This window comes from Drosophila biarmipes, chromosome 2L, assembly GCF_025231255.1.
Source record: "Drosophila biarmipes strain raj3 chromosome 2L, RU_DBia_V1.1, whole genome shotgun sequence".
NCBI lineage: Eukaryota > Metazoa > Arthropoda > Insecta > Diptera > Drosophilidae > Drosophila > Drosophila biarmipes.
Genome location: NC_066612.1, coordinates 21,622,624 through 21,642,995, shown reverse-complemented (window position 1 = coordinate 21,642,995; position 20,372 = coordinate 21,622,624). Strand labels below are relative to the sequence as shown.

The 20,372-nt window shown below is 37.0% G+C and overlaps 1 protein-coding gene across 3 annotated transcripts; it reads left to right on the top strand.

Moving 5' to 3' along the window:
- Positions 1 to 14,051: 14,051 nt before the first annotated feature.
- Positions 14,052 to 20,362, top strand: LOC122818858 (uncharacterized). Of its 3 annotated transcripts, none has more exons than XR_007763350.1 (3): positions 14,052 to 14,216; positions 14,380 to 14,446; positions 19,989 to 20,352. XR_007763350.1 is itself a non-coding variant. In XM_050884866.1 (3 exons), exons 1-3 carry the CDS (start codon positions 15,131 to 15,133, stop codon positions 18,937 to 18,939), a joined length of 219 nt encoding a protein of 72 aa, XP_050740823.1. In that variant the 5' UTR covers positions 15,041 to 15,130; the 3' UTR covers positions 18,940 to 18,974. The 3 variants fall into 3 exon arrangements, 2 of the variants coding, with proteins under 2 accessions (XP_050740823.1, XP_050740822.1); XM_050884866.1 differs by lacking the exons at positions 14,052 to 14,216; positions 14,380 to 14,446; positions 19,989 to 20,352 and adding exons at positions 15,041 to 15,158; positions 18,686 to 18,844; positions 18,908 to 18,974; XM_050884865.1 differs by lacking the exons at positions 14,052 to 14,216; positions 14,380 to 14,446 and adding an exon at positions 15,041 to 15,158 and having other exon boundaries at positions 19,989 to 20,362.
- The last annotated feature ends 10 nt before the right edge of the window (positions 20,363 to 20,372 follow it).

Genomic DNA, 20,372 nt, shown 5'->3' with positions numbered 1-20,372 from the left:
TTACTTCTCATTTGAACTTTTGATTGGGACAGAAGGGCGCTTCTCATCCGCCAGTTAGTACTTCAAAGCTGTTTTGACCTAAAACGAACACTGGCAATAAATAAAAAGAATTCATTATTGGAATTACAAAAGAACCTTTTAATGAATAGAGTACTTGGATATATTTATTTATATTGTGTACACTTATCAGTTGGAAGTAAAGAAGTACGTTTACTAATTTAGCTTAGGATCTTTCAACCCAATGTCTCTTGGCTCCAAAGCAAGCTAGGTTCTCTTACTTTGGTGAACTCGATATTGCAACGTTTTACCAATATTTATCTGCCCCATTTCAGGAGTTGTGTAAAATTTCGAACACTAAATAAACATGAAAGAAGAACAACGCAAAAGTTGCCAACTTGAGTTGATCAGCATTGAAATTTAACTTTTTTCTTATTTAGCTGTGCTTTGTATCTCGTATTTTATATGCAGCAGGGCATATATTGGCACAAGACAAATAATCACAGCCCCCACCCAACTTTGTCCTGTGTCTCTGTGTAGTGTAAATAAAATGTTGCAAAATTTTGCCTCTTTTTGTGGAAAATTTGTTCGATTCGAGGGGTTGGGATTGGGGGACTTTGAGGTTCTTTCCGTGTGCTCTACGGTTCGTTGCACGTTGCCACTGATTGGACACATGTCGGCAGTGAAAAATCTACGGACAGGTACCGTCCAACTAAACCGGAAGGCGGCACGTGTGTGGGCGGAGGCGGAGGGCGTGGCTGCCACATAATGAGACATTTATTTAAAAAGAACATTTGAACATTTTTGATGGGCCATATCTTGGCTTGTCAAGCTCCAGGGCTGACATTTTCCCCAATGCCTTTTTTATGTGACTGGGGAAGGAGTGCAGCAAAGGACGTGTCCTGTTTTCTAAGCAGTCCTTGGGATATGAGCCATTAAATTAGTTAATTTTGGAGTGTATTTCATTTTAAATATCTTCTGGATGGGGGAAAGCAATGTCTTAGATCCATATCAGTAAAGCAATCACATTTTTCTTCACGGACAAGTCAAATCAAAGGTGTAGACATTAACATTATTTGTAATTTATTTTACTTATGTCATTAACATCTTTCCAAACCCTTTTAGTCATCGTGACCAAAAAATCATATATCATCCTCCTTGCAGTTTTGGCCATCCAATCATCTGATTCATAATTTTCATAGAAATTAATATGAAATCAATCAAGTATAATTTTCATTTGCGATTGCCGATTTGGTTCCGTTGATTTGCCGGATCATCGTCGACATTGTGTTAATGGAAAAGTTATGCTGCCCGCAGGAAAAGAGTTGAAAATTCCAATTTTTGTCATGCTCGTCGGGGGAAAGTTTCCCGGTAATTTGACCGGGCCAAACGTTAACCCCTTATCGCCCCCGCGCAGCGAAGCTGAGCATTCATTAACTGCCCCAAAGCGTAATTAATCTCCTTCTCGCAGGAATTTCTCCCCATCCGCCATTTCTGCCGAGAAAGCCACCCCTTGAAATGGCAGTTGCATGTTGTAAATTAGATTTTCGTCTGTCATGACAACCCTCGCGCGAGGGTTGCTGCAGCACTCGAATGCAAAACTGAATTGGGCTTGGTCATTAACCTGTCTGAGGCAAAACTTCGATTTGGATTTCTTCCCCCAATCCGAAGGGTACAGCACAATGCTTTCAGCTTCCGAAGTTTTGCAACCCTAAAGTACGGAGCTTCCACACTGTCATGTTTCTGATGCGGCGCCATTTTTGGATCACGCAAAACTTCTTAATGAACTTTAAGGAGACTCAAAGGAAGTCGATGGGGAAAGGGTTATACACCCCTCACAAAAGGGTTAAGCAAGTGTTAAAGGGTGGAGGGGGAAGTTTTGAAAGGGGGAGGTCATCAATCATATTTCCTACATAGCTGAATCATTTACGCTGTTCAGCTTGGGTTACTTAATGGGTTTATCCCAGGAAGGGGCAAGTTTAATCATGGGGAACAGACAGGTCCAGATGGAAATTTAATAGAATTCAACCTTGAAAAAGATATTAAGGGATGGTTGGGTTAGGGCCAATTTAAGCCAAAGCTTACTTTTAATAGTACTCTACTTCGAAGTATGTATCAACAAATACTGCATATGAGGTTTCTTAGTTTGAGTACCAAGGAAATATTCAACTGTAGTCGATCCCATCGAATACCCTTTTCTCTGCTAGGTAGAGTGCGAGGAAGATTGATATGTGGGAGCAGCAAAGTGACTGCTCCCGAGATTGCACGCTCTGTTTGCTTATGAGTTTTAAATGAATGTTTCGATTATATAAATGGTGAGCATATAGAAAGATATTGACAATCAAAACCAAAATCCCATTTACTATTTTTCCGAAATCTACCTTCATTTATTCTTGGCGCACTGCTGAAATTAACTTGCGCTTCGCAAGAAGCATAAGAATCTTTATGCGAAATCAAAAATGTATAGTTCTCAAAATTTGTGAGATCTTAGCGTTCGTACACCAGGGCGACAAATGGACGGACATGTATAGATCGAATCACATATAACGAATATAATTGCCTCAGCAAAATACGGTTGATTTTAAAATATAAGTAAAATCGATAAAAAACCAACTCGTGAACAATTTTCAACAAATCCCAAGATGGCAATTCGGTATTTCTAAACCTATTTGAGGAACCTATATCCCCAAGCTCAGGGTGCAAATAAATCTTTCGGCTCTACTGAGCATTTGTAAATGCGAAATGCTTATTTTTATGCGTTTTCAATGCCAATTCCATGGAAAAACCACAAAATCACATCGAAATAAGGGAAAAGCAATTTCCATTTCAGTGGCGGAAGGGGAGAAACAGGGGCAGATACAATTCCCCAGCAGCGATTTGACCATTAAAATTATACCCACAGGACGAACAGGCATAAAAAGTAGAGGATGCGAGGATTCTGGGACTTCTGTATCTCCAGCGTGAATATGAAATCGTTTGGAAATGCCCAACGACCAAATTGGCGTTTGGAGAAGTGCACGAATACAGAAGAAGACGTTCCAAAAGAGTTTTTTGTTGGCTGGTCACATTTGTGTTCTCGTTAACTGCGTGGGTGGTGGACTGAGGCGGAGAAGTACTGGGGAAGGGGACTTCCTTACGTGTTGGCTGGCCATATTTTAGAAACTAATGTGACATTTCGATTATTCGATTGGATTTAATGTGTTTTATGAGTTTTACACGCTCCGAACGCTCTGCCTTCCCTCCTTCTTGTGTGTGTGTGTGTGTGTGTGTGTAGTGAAAGTGATGACAACCCTGGCGGAGGAAGGGGACACAAATGGTTAGGCCTAAGCAAAGATAAATGCCGTGGGCGTGGAAGGCAAGCCCGAAGAGGGGAAGGGAAACTACGGTATAGAAGGACTTCTAGAGCTAACATTTCACTCTTCTTGGTTCTTGTAAGTAGAATTTAACTGACTTAACATACATTTAAAAAAGAGTTTTTAATGCGTAAACAGTCACCAATGCATGCGTTTTAAAAAAAATGCGAAACGAATAAAATGTAAAAGTGAGAACGAAGCGACCCACAATATATTAAAAATATAATTTTAACATTTCTTTAAATTGCTAAATCAGTAACTTAAAGGACTTTTCACCTTCAAAGAAAATCAAAAACATCCCGCAAAATTCCCCATCATCTTTCCCACCGCAGGAAAAGCGTGCCCCAAAAAAGTAGTCATTTCCCTGAAATTTCCCCTTCCGCCAGCCGCCTCCTGACGCCTCCACCCACTGCCTATCAAACTTTAACTCATTTGTATGCCAAACAGCAAAGGAACTAAAAGTTTTTTCATGTGCCTCCGCCACTTGGATTTATTTATTTTACTTTCTCCCTCATCTCTTTTTGCCCAGCTCGGCACTTATTACTTATTACTGGACACACACGAAGGCGAGAGCGAGGAAAAACCCTAGACATGCGAGACATGGAAATTCATCATCAAAAATGAATAATGTCTACACTTAATGCGGCCATGGACGAAGCAGGCCCGGACTCGATTCCAGCTCGAACCCCCGGACACTCGGACACTCGGACTCCGAGGATAAGTCGCATCGCACCCTTCTGAATCGCAATTCGCACCCCATCAAGTGGCGGGCGTGAGGCCAACGGAAGGCTCGGCAGTCCCAAGAAGATCGGAGATGGGTCCTGCAAAGGTCTTCGGGGGAAACGGTTGCTTGAATATTAATTGTGGATGTGTAGAAGGCCCGGGCGAAGGACCCCAGCACAAAGGGAAACAAATGTGCAGACTTACGAATGCAGGCGACGTGCATGGGTCCCGTCAGGACTTGATGCAGTGTGTCCTGAAACAAGGCGGGAGACGAAGTCCTCGGATCTCTGAGTCACAATCTAATAGATTTCTGCCAAGTGTCGAGATAAAAACATAATACGAGGCGGGGAGCTGTCAAAGGGAAATTACTTATGCGATTTGGAAGGGCCGAGTCAGACGATGAGCAAGACTCTTACGGAAACAGACTCGTCCAACAAATTTGATTTGAAGCTTCAATTAAAGGACAAAAATAAAGAGATCTTACAACTAAGAACACTTTTTATTATACTATTCAAGAACAGTAAATAATAAAAAAAAATAAAAAAAGTAAATAATGAGTCTCTAACTTTGAAAATTAATTTAATGTTTAAATAATAACGTATATAATGTCTTTATTTGTTATATTTTTTGTAGTATATGCAGCATGTAATATATATAATCAGTTTACAATTTATGGCCTCCCGGTAAAAATCATTCCACAATGGCGACACTCGTGAGTATTTGCACTCCCTTAAGACCAGTCAACCCCTGCCACAAATAGGTGATAAATATCCGCAGGAATAGTAAGTGAAGATGTTTTGTGGTGGCATCCCTTATAAAAATATTAAGCTACATTTCCGACTAGACCTATCCACTTGGAGATCTGATGAGGGAAAAATGAAGGAGCGAAGCATTTAATGAGCTTTGAAATTGCTTTTTGGTACACGTACGCCTGATTTAGTTCTGGAAAATGAAAACCAAGCAGAATCGAATTGAAATCGAAAGTATTCCCGAGGACCACCAATCAGGGAAAGTCGTTCCGTAATGCCAGTCATAAATTATGGGCAATTAATATGTAACACGTTAGATCCGAATCCGATCCAAAGGCATCTAATGGCGAAGTCCTCGGCCATTTGTCAGCTGGATGTGGCCATAAAAAAGCCACCGCTGCACCCCATATGGCCTACACCCCCGAAACTCCTTCGCTTTCGCTTTCAGTCCCTCCAGATAAATCACCATTAAAAAAAGAAACGCGTTTCGCAGTGGACACTCCGCTGGCGAAGGGACATAAAATAAAATTAACTTAAAAAGCAAATTCTCACTGACATATTTTATGTGGCAATGTCCGACTCGGCTTTGTTAGCTCATAACTCAATGCGCTAATCCTTTAAATAGGACGTTCATGTTATCCTGCCTAGACGTTGCGACCATTAAACTTAAGTTATATCTAAAAAACCGAGAGAAAGAGCCAACCGTCTCTCATATTGATATTTATGACATTTGCAATGCAATATAATTCTTATTGGACTGTTATTAATGTTTACTGTCGCTAGCGTGGCCTCTTCATCGGGCTCAAACGGAATTATCTTTTTGAGGCTAAAAAATGTATACAAGCTGCGCATTTCCCTTTAGTGTATTCCGAAAACATCATTCTTAAAGTACACACCTATTTGCGACTATTTTAATAAGTATACAACTAAACTCAGATTATTTTGTAATTAAAATAATAATAATGAAGTTCGCATTTTGTAGAAAAAGCTGGATGTCTTATGAAATATGAATGTGTGTTTAATCAATTTCCTGTTAAAATACAGAAACTAAATAACATAATTCCAGAAGTTGGTGGATCTTATGTGCCTTTATTTTATTTTATTTTCTTTATTTTGTATGCACATCTCTCTTATCTTCTTAGTGCCAACACAAAAACAGACATTATTTTCACAAAAATGTTTTTTTTTCAATTTTTCCCTTACAATACCAATTCCATTTACAGTTCATTACTTTTCATAATTCCCGCCTTGTACTGACCCAAGGACTCGGCAAGGACCTCCCCCATTGCCCCTTCCCCGTAACCCCTCAAGGCAGCTGTTCGAAAATCCCACGCAGCAAAATGCTGGGGGTTGATTGGAAAGTTTTTGGGCCAGGCCAAATCTAATTGGACGCATTCGTTTCACTTCTACGTTTGACATTTTGCCCTCTAAAAAATATCCTATTTAAATTGCTGAAATCCTCTTATGCTCCTTAAGAGCCTCGGCCATTTTGCGTTGTCAAACACGTTTTGTATTCATTCTCAGGTTTCCTTTTCCATTTGAAAATCAAATTGATCGGTTTGGGTTTTATTCTAAGCTTCTTAAGGGTCCTTGAGTTTCTATAAATGTAAGATGAGCTCCGTTGACGCACTTTAAGTCGCTCCCTCTCTTATCAGAATTTATGTGTATCCGTACACTATCTCCCACTCCAAAAGCACAAAATCGATAATATGCAAATATGCTCTGCATCCCCCACACACACGAGCGTAAAACAAACATGAACGCGGCGAGTCCTAAGTCCTCTGCTCTTCCTCCCCCTCCCCCTCCCCGACTCCGCCCCTCACGCGGCCTGGGACACACACACAAACTAAATAACTAAATACGCATTAGCATCCTGTCGGATTTTCCTTTATTATTGCTGCGGCCGTCGTGCAAACGAAGAGGAACGAGATGCGTGGGAGGCGAGCAGGCGACGCGCGTTGCACGCGCTCCACCCACGGCACAGTGGGCAAAATGGCAAATCCTCAACCATTTTGAGCGGGCAGAAAAGTCATTAATACTCTTTAATTTCGGTTTACAATGGGCGATTCCGAGGTCATATAATTTCGGCAAGAATATCGTGAATATAGTAATTACAAATATGCTTTTCAAAATTGTTCATTGTGCTAAGCTGAGTACTAAAAAGCAAGACAATAAGTAGGTTTAAAAAAATAATGTTACTCAGCTCTGGGCTACTTTATTTATGTACCCTACTTAAATAGAGCTTTTTACTAAAAAAAAGGTCTGGCACGGCCTTTAGAAAGCAAAACTTTGTTAGCTTTCCACAACATTTGCCCACTGTTCGATAGCAGAATAAATGCCAGCAGTCCAAATGGCAACAAATTCAAAGGACGTGTATGCAGAGTGTGACTGAAAGCATTATTAATAGAGAATGTCGGCGGCTGAACTCAACCACACACTGGAGGCACTCACACACACGCAAAAGGGATATAAAAGCAATAAGGACATTCATCTTCATAATTACGGACAACGAAATGAGGAGAAAGTCCGGGAGGAGAAGGATGTGGCATACGTAAGTGAAGAAATTCAAATGAAACGCAAAGTTTTGCATATGCGTTGGGGATGTGTGTGTCGAGGAAGCTGGAGAGTTCCCGCCCTGTTCGCTCATCGCACTGCACTAAGAAAAATAATGGGCGAATGGGAATCGTTTTTGAAAACCTTACAATATTATAAAGTCGTCTTTGTATATTTAAAGTGATAATATTCACAACACAATATTTTAAATGTAAGTATTTATAAAACCTATCTAAAAAGAATGTAATAATATATAATATGTATTTAACAAAAATAATCACTTAGCATGATGAGTTTAAAATGAGTTTATTGATAAGTATATGAAGCCACCCAAAAACATATATACACGTTGTATAGCGGTTCATCAATTATTATTTTGTGGGCTTTTTCTCTCAGTGCTCGCTTGACCAAATGGGCGTCTTATGGAAATGACAGTTGAGCCCGCCGCCACGGGCCACCCCAATGAATGCCCGAGCAGGCGCTCTCCCCCGTTCGGAATGCAATCAAATGGAAATTGTTAAAGAAAGCAAAAATGCCCGAAAGGTTGCGAGGACGAACAGGAGCGAGTGGGTGAGGAGTACGCCTGACTGGATCCCGGGACTTGCCGTTTAACGAGGGTGCAGTGCATCGGTCTGCACTAATTACGCACAAAGCATGTCCGGCGAGCCTTTGAATGCCGGGAGAAATGGGGAGTTTTGGGGGAGACCGGACCTGAGGCGTCTGTTTGCCCAGTGTTTTTTCCTGCCTGCTGCAATTTAAATGAGACGTCGTCCAAGGCCGAGGGTGTCGCGTGCAATCGGTGGGTGAAGGTGGGCGGGCTGGTCAGACGAATTAATTCTAATCCCGAACACGTTCCATCGCAGACGAAGTGGTCAGATGTGTGATACATACACACTCATAGAACTCCGGGCCCGGGTTCCAACTGGTTGGGGTGCGTCGATCATTAGCGTGATTTCTTTCCGCTTTGACATCCCTGAGCCGCAGAAAAATTGCTGAGGCCGTCAGAACGCCTCGACGAACTGCAACAGAACATAAAAATAATAATTACGAGCAGGGTCGCTAGTAGAACAGGGTATGCCCTGATAGCTTTAGGGTAGGCAATTACCTGATATTTTATCAACTAAAAGAGGAGAGCTACCCAACACTTAGTCAAGCTGTCTTTTATCACGTATCTAAAGAGCCGCTTTAGGCCAAGTCGACACGAGGTATATATGAGCAATACGGCGATGGAATAAGCTTTTACGATACCAACTATAAAAGCCAAATGAATTATGCTTTCAATTCGATCAGTACCATTTCATGACATACAAAGCGCCTATCAAGGCCCGCTGCACCCTGGACGAGCTGAACTTCACTACACTGGCCTCTGTGTCTTTAAGAACCAGCTTTCTAGAGGCTTGCGAACCCAACTTAACGTACATTTAAAGATACAAACGTAAAAATTCTTTAAAAACATCGTAACTAAAATTAGTATACATTTTAAATCTCGAGATTTAATGTTTTTTTATATTACTTTTTTTTTAATACTAAAGTTAAAGGGATGTTATTTCCTTTACCCGTTACTAAACTAGACTTATCAGAAAGTACGAAACAGGTAAAGGGAAGCGTTGCTGACCCTATAAAGTATATTTTTAATCAGAATCACAAGCTCTATGTTCGTATGAACGATCAGATTTTGAAAACTATAAAAGATAAAGCTTTGAATGGAAACTTGGAATTTGAGAGGCAGTTACTCTTAAATTGTCAATTGCCCATAAATTTGAAAAATTGTAAATTCCATTTTATTGCGATTATCAATATCTATAATGCCTAAAATGGACAAAAACGGTATACCATTATAAAGGTACTTAGGTAGGTTATTCGTCCGCCTAGGGTCTTAAAATCTTCTTTAACTTCGTTAAAACAAAAATATTTAAATAAACAAATAGCTTTAATTTTATTTAACATATTTCTAGCAGTCAGCGAAAAGAAATTCATCAATTTTGAAATAAATTCGAATACCGCCAATAATTTGTATTTATCGGACTCCATTTTTTTCAAATGTACTTTACATCGATAGTGTAAGCCATATTCGATAGTTATCAAAGCGTAATTGATTAAGGATATTGCTCGATATCGTCATCCACATCGAATGCGGGCTGCGGCACGGGTTGGTGTCTCTGCATGGTCGTACACGCACCTATCGCCTGGTTTTTGGGTCTTCTCTAATTGCTAACTTAAGCGGTTTTTCAAATTCAAAGTGTAAATTTTTTTAAGTAACCGACTACCCCTTGTTTTGCTTGTTGGCGAAGACAAATGAATTTTCAAATTACTATTATAAATATCTTGTTGTTTTTGATATTTAACAGTGCACTCAATAGGCGTACCATAAATGTCCTTTTGAATTTAAATAAATCTGCAAGGCGAAAACAAGAACTCCCCAAAAGCCCACCACCGAGCACATATTAATTTGCATACAATTCAATTATTGTCCAAAAGATAAATCCATATATAAACTGCGTTTGCAGGCCCAAATAGAGGCTGACCGTGTCACTTGCACACTGGACAGCGGACTTGGCCAAAGCTCAACATTTAAAATTTAAATATAGCAGTTAAGCGCGGGTTACAATATTCGCCGCTAACAACTTGGCTCTCCAAAATCTTCGGCCTAACTAGAAAGGGAAGAAGTTTTCGTATAATAATTAAAAAATAAAACTAAACATTTTATGTAAAATAAACATCTATATATTAAGATTTTGCATCAAAAATGTAATTGTTTTTTTTTTATTTTGGAGGAAAAAATACACATATGTTTAAAATTCATTATATATTATTTACCACATAATTTGCCTTTTTTATTTGAAAATTATGGAGTGATTTTTATTCTACTGCGGAAGATATAAGTCTTAAAAACAAAACAATATTGGTTTTCTTAAAATTGTTGAAGTGCTTATATTTTCTGCTTAAGAACTATTATTTTTTATTTTTAGTCAGGTTATTAGGCTGTCAAATCATCCACCTAATAAAAATATATTTGTTTTAATTTTTCTGAACTCTTGGGATTCCTGCTTAATATTCTGATTATTCATTCTAATTATACAAGATCTTAAATCTCTTAAAAAGACTAACATATGTTAATAAGGTCATCCCCAAGATATATGAAATTTTAAACTTTTCTTCGAATTCGAAGAAGGCGGAGCATGTTCGAATAATGAATGCCAAATATAAGGGGGGATCTCGTCCGAAAATGTTGTTACTGCGTTATCACCCGTTTCGAACGAATGAAACTTATTGTCTTACTGGCTTCCAGATAGCCAGGAAATGAGAGAAAAATATTTACCGGGGGTTCTTTTAAATTTAAGTATAAACTGATTTCTTTTTAATATGCTATATTTTCATGTTTGTTCTATGACAGAATACAAAAATTTACCAATAAAAAATGCACAGCTTTAAGTTTAATTTTTAAATGCCAAAAATACGTTGAAATAAAATTTATTATAGCTCAGCTGTAAGATCAAGTCGGCCGATTTTTACCCATTTTTAATAATCAAGTACAATCAAAAAACTATAATCGTTCAGTAATTTTTTAACAATATTATTTACTATTTTTATATCCCTTACTTGTACAGTAAAAGGGTGTCCTGCATTCGGCGGTAAGTACGTAACAGGAAGGAACAAATAAGCATTTCCCACCCCATAAAGTATATACATATTCCCAGTTCGGAAATGTTCTTTAAAAAAAAATTGTTCTGAGTCGTATCTTTTTTACGCAAAAAAGTATGGGTGCAGTCTTTAAGGTGACATTTGCGTGTATTTCAATATAGTGCATTGAGGTGTATTTTGCTGGGAATGTAAAAGAAATAAAACTCAAACCCAAAGGTTGTCCATTTGTAAACCCGAATGTATGTTTTCCGTATAAATATGGAACTGTCAAAAAATATTACCACATTTAGTTTCTTGAAATAAAATTTAATTAGGTATAATATACAAATAAAATTCCTGGTTAATATTTTTAATTTTAAATTTTGTTTTACGGCAAACCCGAAAACTCAATTTTAGACGTACAATAATGTAAAGTTTCTGTAATATATCGTATTATACTAAGTTTGCTGTACGTAGCCTTGTTGCTCTATTTTTTCCCGCCACTGTAATGGAAGCAGACATAGGCCAAACAAGGTACTCTTGAAAAGCAAACAAAAAAGACAAAAGGGAACATGCAAAGTAGCGAAAAAATGCCTCTTGCATCTATTGCCACTTGCAGATTTAATTTGAAAGAGAAAAGTTCAGCTTCGAGTGTTTTTACCACATTTTGAGCTTTTTATCAACCTTAGATTATTATTTTACTTAGTGTGGTGTAAAATTAAACTAATTTACTGAAAAGTTAAATGTGATTGCAAATTCATATCTATTTAGAATGCAATTACACGCACACATATATGTATACATAAGTGCGAGGTTAAAAGAATATTAAACATAAATACAATGAACACCAAATTAATTTCAATAAATACAATTAACATACATAAATATGTGCAGGCTACAAGCTCTTAGCACACAGTGGCGAACAAATACATTTTTTTCTCGGTAAAATGAAATTTTTTTCACCGTTTGTTTTTTTCAACACTAGATTTTGATTTATTCATAAGTATTTTATAAAAAGAAGTCAAAAATAATAAGATCAATAAGATTTGTATATAATTTCAATATATTGATCATAAAAGTTTGAACATATCATTGAAATGGGACGCGGAAAGCACTGAGGAAAAGCGTGATATTATCCAAAAGTTGATAAGGCATGGAAAATCGTACTGGGAAGTTGGTCGGATGTTCAAATTAATGGATGGCTGATGATTAATAACGGTCTAAGCTATAACGAAAAACCTGAAACACTAGGACGAGAGCGAGCTATGTCAATCGATAGATTTATCAGAGCAAGAAAGATCCTTTCAAATCTGCTACTGAGCTTAAAACTCTGCGTACATATCTCAGGCAACATAACCTAAAAGCCTGCAGCCCAAGAAAAATACCACTATTAAATGCCGCAAATGTATCTAAGCTAATAATATTTGCAGAGGATCACGTAAATTGGTCACCTGAAAAGTGAATGTGGTATATTATACCAGCAGCAGATATATACGAATCGCTGCAACAGGTTGCACTTAAATACCTTTGTGTACCAGGAACATCCTGTGAGTCCGAAAGGTGTTTCAGCAAAGCTGGACAGATAGTGTCGGATCGGCGCACAAGGCTCAAGCCTGGTGTAGTGGACAAGGTAATGTTTATTAACAAAAATCAAGATATTTTTTCTTAATTAATCGTACCAAAATGTGAATATGATGATCTCTTAGGATTCGGATGATCTTTTGTTTTTATTTAATTGCGAATTAAGCCTTTGTTTCTTTGTTATAATTTGAAAAATATTAGTCTTTCACTTGCGCTATATTCTCTACTAATAAAAAACAAAAAAACATTTTTTTTCAAAACATCGATGTTTCACTCGATGTTCTTTTTGAAAACATCGAAAACATCGATGTTTGCGAACATCGATGTTTCTCCACCTCTATGGTATAATGACCTAAAACCTACTCGTACCAGCAAGATGGCATAGAAATGGTTTGGGGACAACTATGTGAACTATGGAGTGGCCTCCGCAGTCTTTAAACCTTAATCCAAAAGAGGATTTGTGGTCAGACGTCAAGAAGGCTGTCGCTGAATCAAAACCAACATCCACCAGATCCCTTTGGGAGTAATCAAGGAGCCCTGGACTCAAATTCGCATTAAGCGATGCCAAGTCCTATGAAGAATATGAGATAGATTTAATAGTTCAATGTTGTTATCTCATGAATATAACTTATAATCCATTTTTAAAAAGTGGTGCTATTATATTATATTTTGGGTTTTTGAGTTATAATAAAGTTTAGTGAATAATTTAAAACTAAAACAAAAATCAAACTTTTTTTACTTTCTGTTTGCGATTTGAATCCAATGTTTTGATAGAGCTAAAAATACAGGTAGGTTGATTATCCAAACATTGCTCGAATTACATAAATAAATTTTAAAAAAAAATGTTTACCTACATGCAACTTATATTAAGACTCCAATTTGCCATGCGCATATAAAATCGATCATGAATAATTTTTTCTGTGCACCTTATGGGGTGGTAAGCGATATCTTCTACCTCTTCCATACTTTTCGACGAGTAACGGATATTAACTTCGTTTTTCGAAAATCTTAAGAATCGCAGTTTATGTGCATTCCATTCAGAAATCAATTAATAGAAGTGTAATAGAAATAAGCTGAATGATAAAATCGACGCCGAAAATCAAGAGTTTATCGTTTTCTATGGTAGTCATCGACATAAGTTTCATTGCCTTGTATTTGGATTTTAGATACCCTTTTTAAAAGTTTCATTTTTATATTAAAAAAAAACGGAAGAGTTTATTTTTTGGCATAAAATTTCCACCAGAAAAGAAGTAACTCAGTGATAAAAAACTCTTTTAAAAAATTCGACCCTATTTAGTAAGGTTGTTGATAATATATCAAAATATCAATATATCGATATTTTTCCTAAAAATGATATATTTATATCCTGATATTTTTTTGCCCAAATATCGGAATATCGATTAAAAAATGTTAATATTTTTTGATATTTTTGTCTTCGATTGGCTGGCTGCACGTGGAAAAATCAAATCGCAAACAAACGAGAAAATGAGTGTGAAATCCAACTATTTTATTGAGAAAAACGGGACAGCAAAGTGCAAACTTTGCAACAATAATAAAAACCAGCGGCAATACCACCAACCTGGCTTCGCATCTTAAAAACAAGCTTGCTGATGTTTTCGCAAAATGCGGACAAAAGAAGGTAATACCTTCAAGGTTGTTTGTTATATGTATGTATGTATGCGTATGGCCAGATTTCGTTGAAGGTATGTGTGCATATGTAACATATGCACATCCCACGGAAAATTGGCGCCAAACGCGCACGTACACGTTCACAACATATATTAATTAGTTTTTTTTCTTAGCTCTCAATGAACTTTGAGAAAGTTATGACGATAACGGAGTCTTTAAGGAAAGTTGAGCATTTTAAAGGTATGTTTAAAACTCTTGGTTTTATTGTAGGTAAAGTTGCGCTTTAGGGGCATTTGCTTAAAAGTTCTAGGAAATTTTTTTTTTAAAGCTACCTAGGGACCTAAACATTAATAAGAAAATGGCGGAAAGCGTGATTTCTAATTATTTAATTGAAAATAAATAGCAGCTGCTTTTTTGCTATTTTAACAATTAATATTTATAAATCACGCTTTCCGCCATTTTTTATTAATGTTAAGGTCCCAAGGTAGAGGTTTGTTACCTTAACTTACTTTTATTTTCATTTTAGAAGAACGATTTAACCCAAAGGAAATAAACGAGGCAATTGTCTTTATGGCAAAGACAAGATGCCAGTGCGCTGCTTCGAAAAAGAAGCCCTAAAAGGACTTTTGAAAACATGTGTGCCTCACTTTAAAATACTTTGGCAAGTATTAAAGAGTATTAGGCAAGTATTAAAGAGTCTTTAATAAAAACGTTTAATGTATTATGATAGACTTTTATAAAAATATTTACTTTTTCCAGATAACAACAATGATTGAGGAGAAAAATAGATACTGCGTGGGAAGACTCAATAAGATGTTGAGTGAAGTGGGCGTTCACCTGCGTCGCTGTTACCATTCCATACTCAAGTCGCTCCTTCCTCACAATCACAGCTCACTTCCTTTATCAAGAGTCACTGAACTCAATATGTCCGAAATCTACAAGGATGGAGCAGGTTAGTTTGAATATAAATATTTGTATTTTATATGTGTTTTGCGGTCCATTGTTTTTCGTGTTTGTCTTCTGCTCTGTCGATACGTGTCTTGTGTCTTATTTTTTTAGCAATAATTATGTAAAACATATTTTCCACATTCAATTTAGTCTCATACCAGTGAATATATATATAGCCTTATTGTTGAAAGAATCTTGTTCAGAGTTTCAAATAGATCGAGCCAAGTGGACCACTAGAGGTGGAGAAACATCGATGTCAGCGATGTTTTCGAAACATCGGTAACATCGATGTTTTACCAGGCAACATCGATGTTTTTCCATCTCTAACGCGCATTACTTATGTTATGTTGCAAACTAGTGTTCTGTTGTTGGTGTTGGCTGAGGTAGTGGAGTGGAGGCATGGAGAGATATCTGAAACGTATGTATTATTAACATAAAAGCTGACAAATCTTTGCATTTGAGCGCATGGCATGTGTGTGTGTGCACTTGTGCGTTTACATGGTTTTTGTATTAAAATTTTACTTTTAAGGAACATTAAAATCAGATGAGAATGTGGAGGAGCAAGCGCCAGCCCCAAAAACGAAGCGGGTCGAACAATTCCACGTATAGCTACCATTCTTAACCCTCGTTTTAAAAAAACACGGTTTTCTTAGCCAAACCAACTCCGAAGAAGCGGCCAAAGCATTGCAGGAAGAGCTAAACTCCACCCTTGCACTGTGGTTCCGCCCATAGGCCAAAAGTCAAAAAATATGATTTAAAAATATTTAAACTTAATTTACACAGTTTGATTCTAAAATGACCAATCTTCAAGTTTGCAAACCAGTTTTCGCTGGAAACCTAATGGTATATTCTAGAAAAACCATTAAAAGCAAGAACACGTGTTCATTTCTGCAGCGCATCGGAGCTCTTGAAAAATATTTCGATGCAAACGCTCACTTCAAATCGGTGTGGCAACTGTTCAAGTGCGTAAATTAAAATAATTAAAAATGGATTTTGAAGCTCAAGGTATTTATTTTAAATTATTATATTAATAAAAACAAACTAGATTTGTGTATTTTGTGAAATAAATTTGTGAAACATATTTCTTTGTACCTTTTTTGTGTGTCTTAAATTTGCTTACCTAAAGTTTTAATTATGTTCCCCCACGATTCCCCCATTGAATTATAGTTTTTTATCTTTGTCAGAGTTTTTAGAATCTTGAATTGCTAAAGTTAGGTGCGGAAAGTTGCGGATGTGTTTGTGATCGTTAATATACTAACACGACTTCTTATTTTTTTCAAGGTCAAATTTTGCCAGCGGAGCCCTTTTTTCGTCTTTTGTGTATCTGATGCGTCTTTGTGTTGGTCTTTTGTGATTGTTTACACTTTATATTACTTTTTATCAATCGGTTCTAATAATTTTGTCGCTTTTATTTAAAATTTTTGTTTTTATTTTCAAAGGCGATTAGTATTATTGTGTATTTTCACGATTGTATGTTTTAAATTTATGGTGCACCGAAGATGGTAATAACGCAATGAAATTACAAAAAGTGATCGAAGCTGTTAAATGCATTGAGAATAATGGCTACAAATATGAATTAAGCGAACTAGAGAAAACCATTGGCTACATATGCAAAAAAAATTGCCGCTTTTTGGACTCGGTATGATCGGAAAACTGCTTCAATAGTAAAATATCAATCTGAGTGGTTGAATGTAAAGGCGTCAATAATCCTTAAATCCACCACAAATACAAGCCAGAAAATAAGGGAAAGTGCTCATTTTGGTCGTCCAAAATCAGATTTTGCGGAGTCTTCAGAAAGAACAAAGCGACGGCGCATTGCTCAGCTGACTGAAATAGATGAATCTGCTGTTTCAGCTTTGCTCAATAAAAATCAGCAACAGCCGGCCATTCAAGCAGATCCTAATGAAATAATTTCCCTAATAATGGAGACCGCCATGTCCAAAAGCCAATATTTGCTCATATTGAAAACCTAACATTAATCGGAAAGTGGGGATTTGATGGAAGTACAGGTCATAGTGAGTACAAACAAAAATTTTCCAATAACGATTTAGAGGACAAGAGCTTATTTGTTACATCATACGTACCCCTCCAACTAATTTCGAAAATTAGCCATTCAATAATTTGGAAAAATCCGCGGCCTTCATCGACACGTTACTGCCGGCCAGTTCGTTTTCAGTTTAAGAAAGAGACAACTGAACTGTCGATCGAAGAGGAAAAGTAATTTAAAGAAAAAATTCGTCTACTGAAGCCGACAGAATTTTTAAAATACGATAAAAAGATTATTGTTGAGCATTCTTTACAATTGACTATGGTAGACGGGAAAATATGCAACGCTTTAAGTGAGTTATCCTCTTCAAAATGTTTCTTATGTGGGGCTAATCCAAAAGATATGAACAACTTGGATAAATGTTTAAAGCAAAACGTAAAGAGAGAATATTTCGAATTCGGATTATCCTCACTTCATGCAAAAATACGTTTCTTCGAATACTTCCTACATCTTTCCTACAAGTCTGTCATCAAAACGTGGCAAGCTAGAGGTGCTGAGCAAAAATTAAAAGTTGTTGAGCAAAAGCTCAACAACGCAAGCGGCGTTTCGGGACGAAATGGGAATAATAGTCGACAAGCCCAGAGACGGAGGTAGAGGATCGTCCAACGATGGAAATGTAGCTAGAAAGTTTTTTTCAAATCCCAAATTGGCATCTGAAATTACAGGGCTTAATGAAAACCTCATCTATCGTTGTGCTACTATACTCCAAGCAATTGCGTCGGGGTACAAAATAAATTTGTACAAATTTAATGAATACGCTATAGATACTGCTAAGGAATTGATAAAAGAGTATCCATGGTATTATTTGCCAGCTACAGTCCATAAGGTGTTAATCCACGGATCTTCTGCGATAGAGCATGCGCTCGTATCAATCGGAGAGCTTTCGGAGGAAGCTGCAGAGTCAAATAATAAAGAACTAAAAAAATGTAGACTCTATCACAGCCGAAAGATGTCACGTGTTGTAACAAACACAGACATAATGAATACTCTTATTTTACGGTTGGATCCATTTATAACTGGGCAAAGAAAACTTGGAAAGAAGGATAAGTCTATGTTACTTGAATCTGTGTTTGACTTACTAGAGAAGACATTATAAATTTTTGTTTTATGTCGACTGGTCCATAGCTGTGAAATAAATTTGTTTATAATAATTTTTTATTGTTTAGTTTATTATTTTTTTTATGAATGATGAGCAGAGTTTGAGTAGTGTACAAATTCAACATAAAAGAAAAGGTTATCAATATTAAATGATTAGTTCTAACCGGAAGTTCCTATGGCTGCTATATGCAATAGTTGTCAGATTTGTATAAAATTTAGTAAGTATGTATAAAACCACACCGAAGTCATAATCTGTCAGTTTAGCCAACATATCTGGAAAAATAAAAAAGTTTTGCATACTAAATTCTTATTTATAACATATCGTTCCTATGATAGCTATATGATATAGACGTTCTATATGAACAATTTTTTTCCCTCGAGAGCAGCCAGCACCACCAACAGAAGAACCTACACGATTTTCCTTTATGAAACCAAAATTGGATGCAAAAGTACAATCATTCCGGGCCGATGCAATTGTCCTGTTGCGTCAACATATGGAAAAGGAAAACCAGCCCGAAAAGTGCGATCCACTTGCATATTGGGAAGTAAGAATGTATTAATTAAGACCTTTTTTTCTTCAAATATAAAAAAAATTTATCTTATTTCAGATGAATCAGAACGAGAGTTTAGTAGAGCTTGACTACTTATATCCGACCGTCGAACTAGACTTTCATCTTTCGTTGTTGACAAACTTTTGTTTTTAAACAAAAACTAACATCTAAATAAAATTTAAGTGATCAAAAAAATGTTTTTTCTTTTAAACATCGATGAAACATCGATGTTTTGCGCCAAAAACATCGAAAACATCGATGTTCGCGGACATCCACCTCTATGGACCACCCTCACTACCGACAATGCAGCAAATATGAAATGCGCTGCCAAACTTTTTCTGGGGCCCTGCAAAAATGTGCCGTGCTTCGCGCACTTCATAAACTTGGTAGTAGACGATACTATTAAAGAGATTTACTTATTTACCAACATTTTGGATAAAATAAAAAGAATTGTCATGCATTTTAAGCACAGTACGTCCATGATGGACCAACTGCGAAAGGCTCAAGCCGATGAGAGTACTCCGGAAGGAAAAATAAGAACATTGGTTCAAAACGTAGACACCCGCTGGAATTCATATGTAGACATGATAGAGTCCTTCTTAGGCTTAGCCACCAAAGTAGCAGTGATATTAATTCAAAGATCAGAACGAGTTAAGGGACTACCCGAAATGCTCAATGCCTTAGGGCTCAGTGTGTGCAGCGACTTATGTAGCCACTGAGCAGATAAGCGATGAACAGTACGTCACCGTAAGCATGGTGATTCCACTTATTTCGCTACTGGAAAACAACATGAAACAATTAAATATGGAAACAGACGAGGGAAAGCGAGCCAAGGAGGCTCTTTTAAGGAATTCAGAAAAGAGGTTCCAGTCGTTTCAGCTAAATAAAATTTTAGTGAAATCGTCAGGGTCTAAAACCCTAGGTTCAAAAAAAAGTATTTGACACTGCTTTCCGTAAGGGAGGCCATTCTCGACATAACCATTGAAACCGATGTATTTACCCAAGAAAAAAAGGTAGGTCATAAAATTACAAATTTTTATATTGTAATTTACTCGTAAAACTAAAAATTGTAATATTATAACATTTAAAATTTTGCTAAAATAAGAAAAACACTTGCTAGCTACTTAAATTCTTACAGATTTCTGATGACGAACAAATAAATAACTTCAAGGAAAATGACAGTGACGAATCGGAGAACAAGGAGCTAAAACTTTATTTTAGCTTGCCCAAAGCTGCGTGGGAAAGCAATCCCCTGGAAATATGGAAATCGCACAAAGCGACTATGCCGGGCCTGTACATGCTGGCCATGAAGTATTTAATCACCCCGGAAAGTTCGGTGCCCTCAGAGCGGATGGCGTCCGCCATTAAATGTGTGGTGTGTGACTCAAGGAGCAGGATGACGGACGCACACATTACCCAAAGAGTATTCCTAAAATCCCTAAAAACGGCAAACTGGTCTTAAGAACTATTTAATAATACTGTTATTTTTAAAAAGAAACTTATTGTCTTCTTTTTGGGGGCG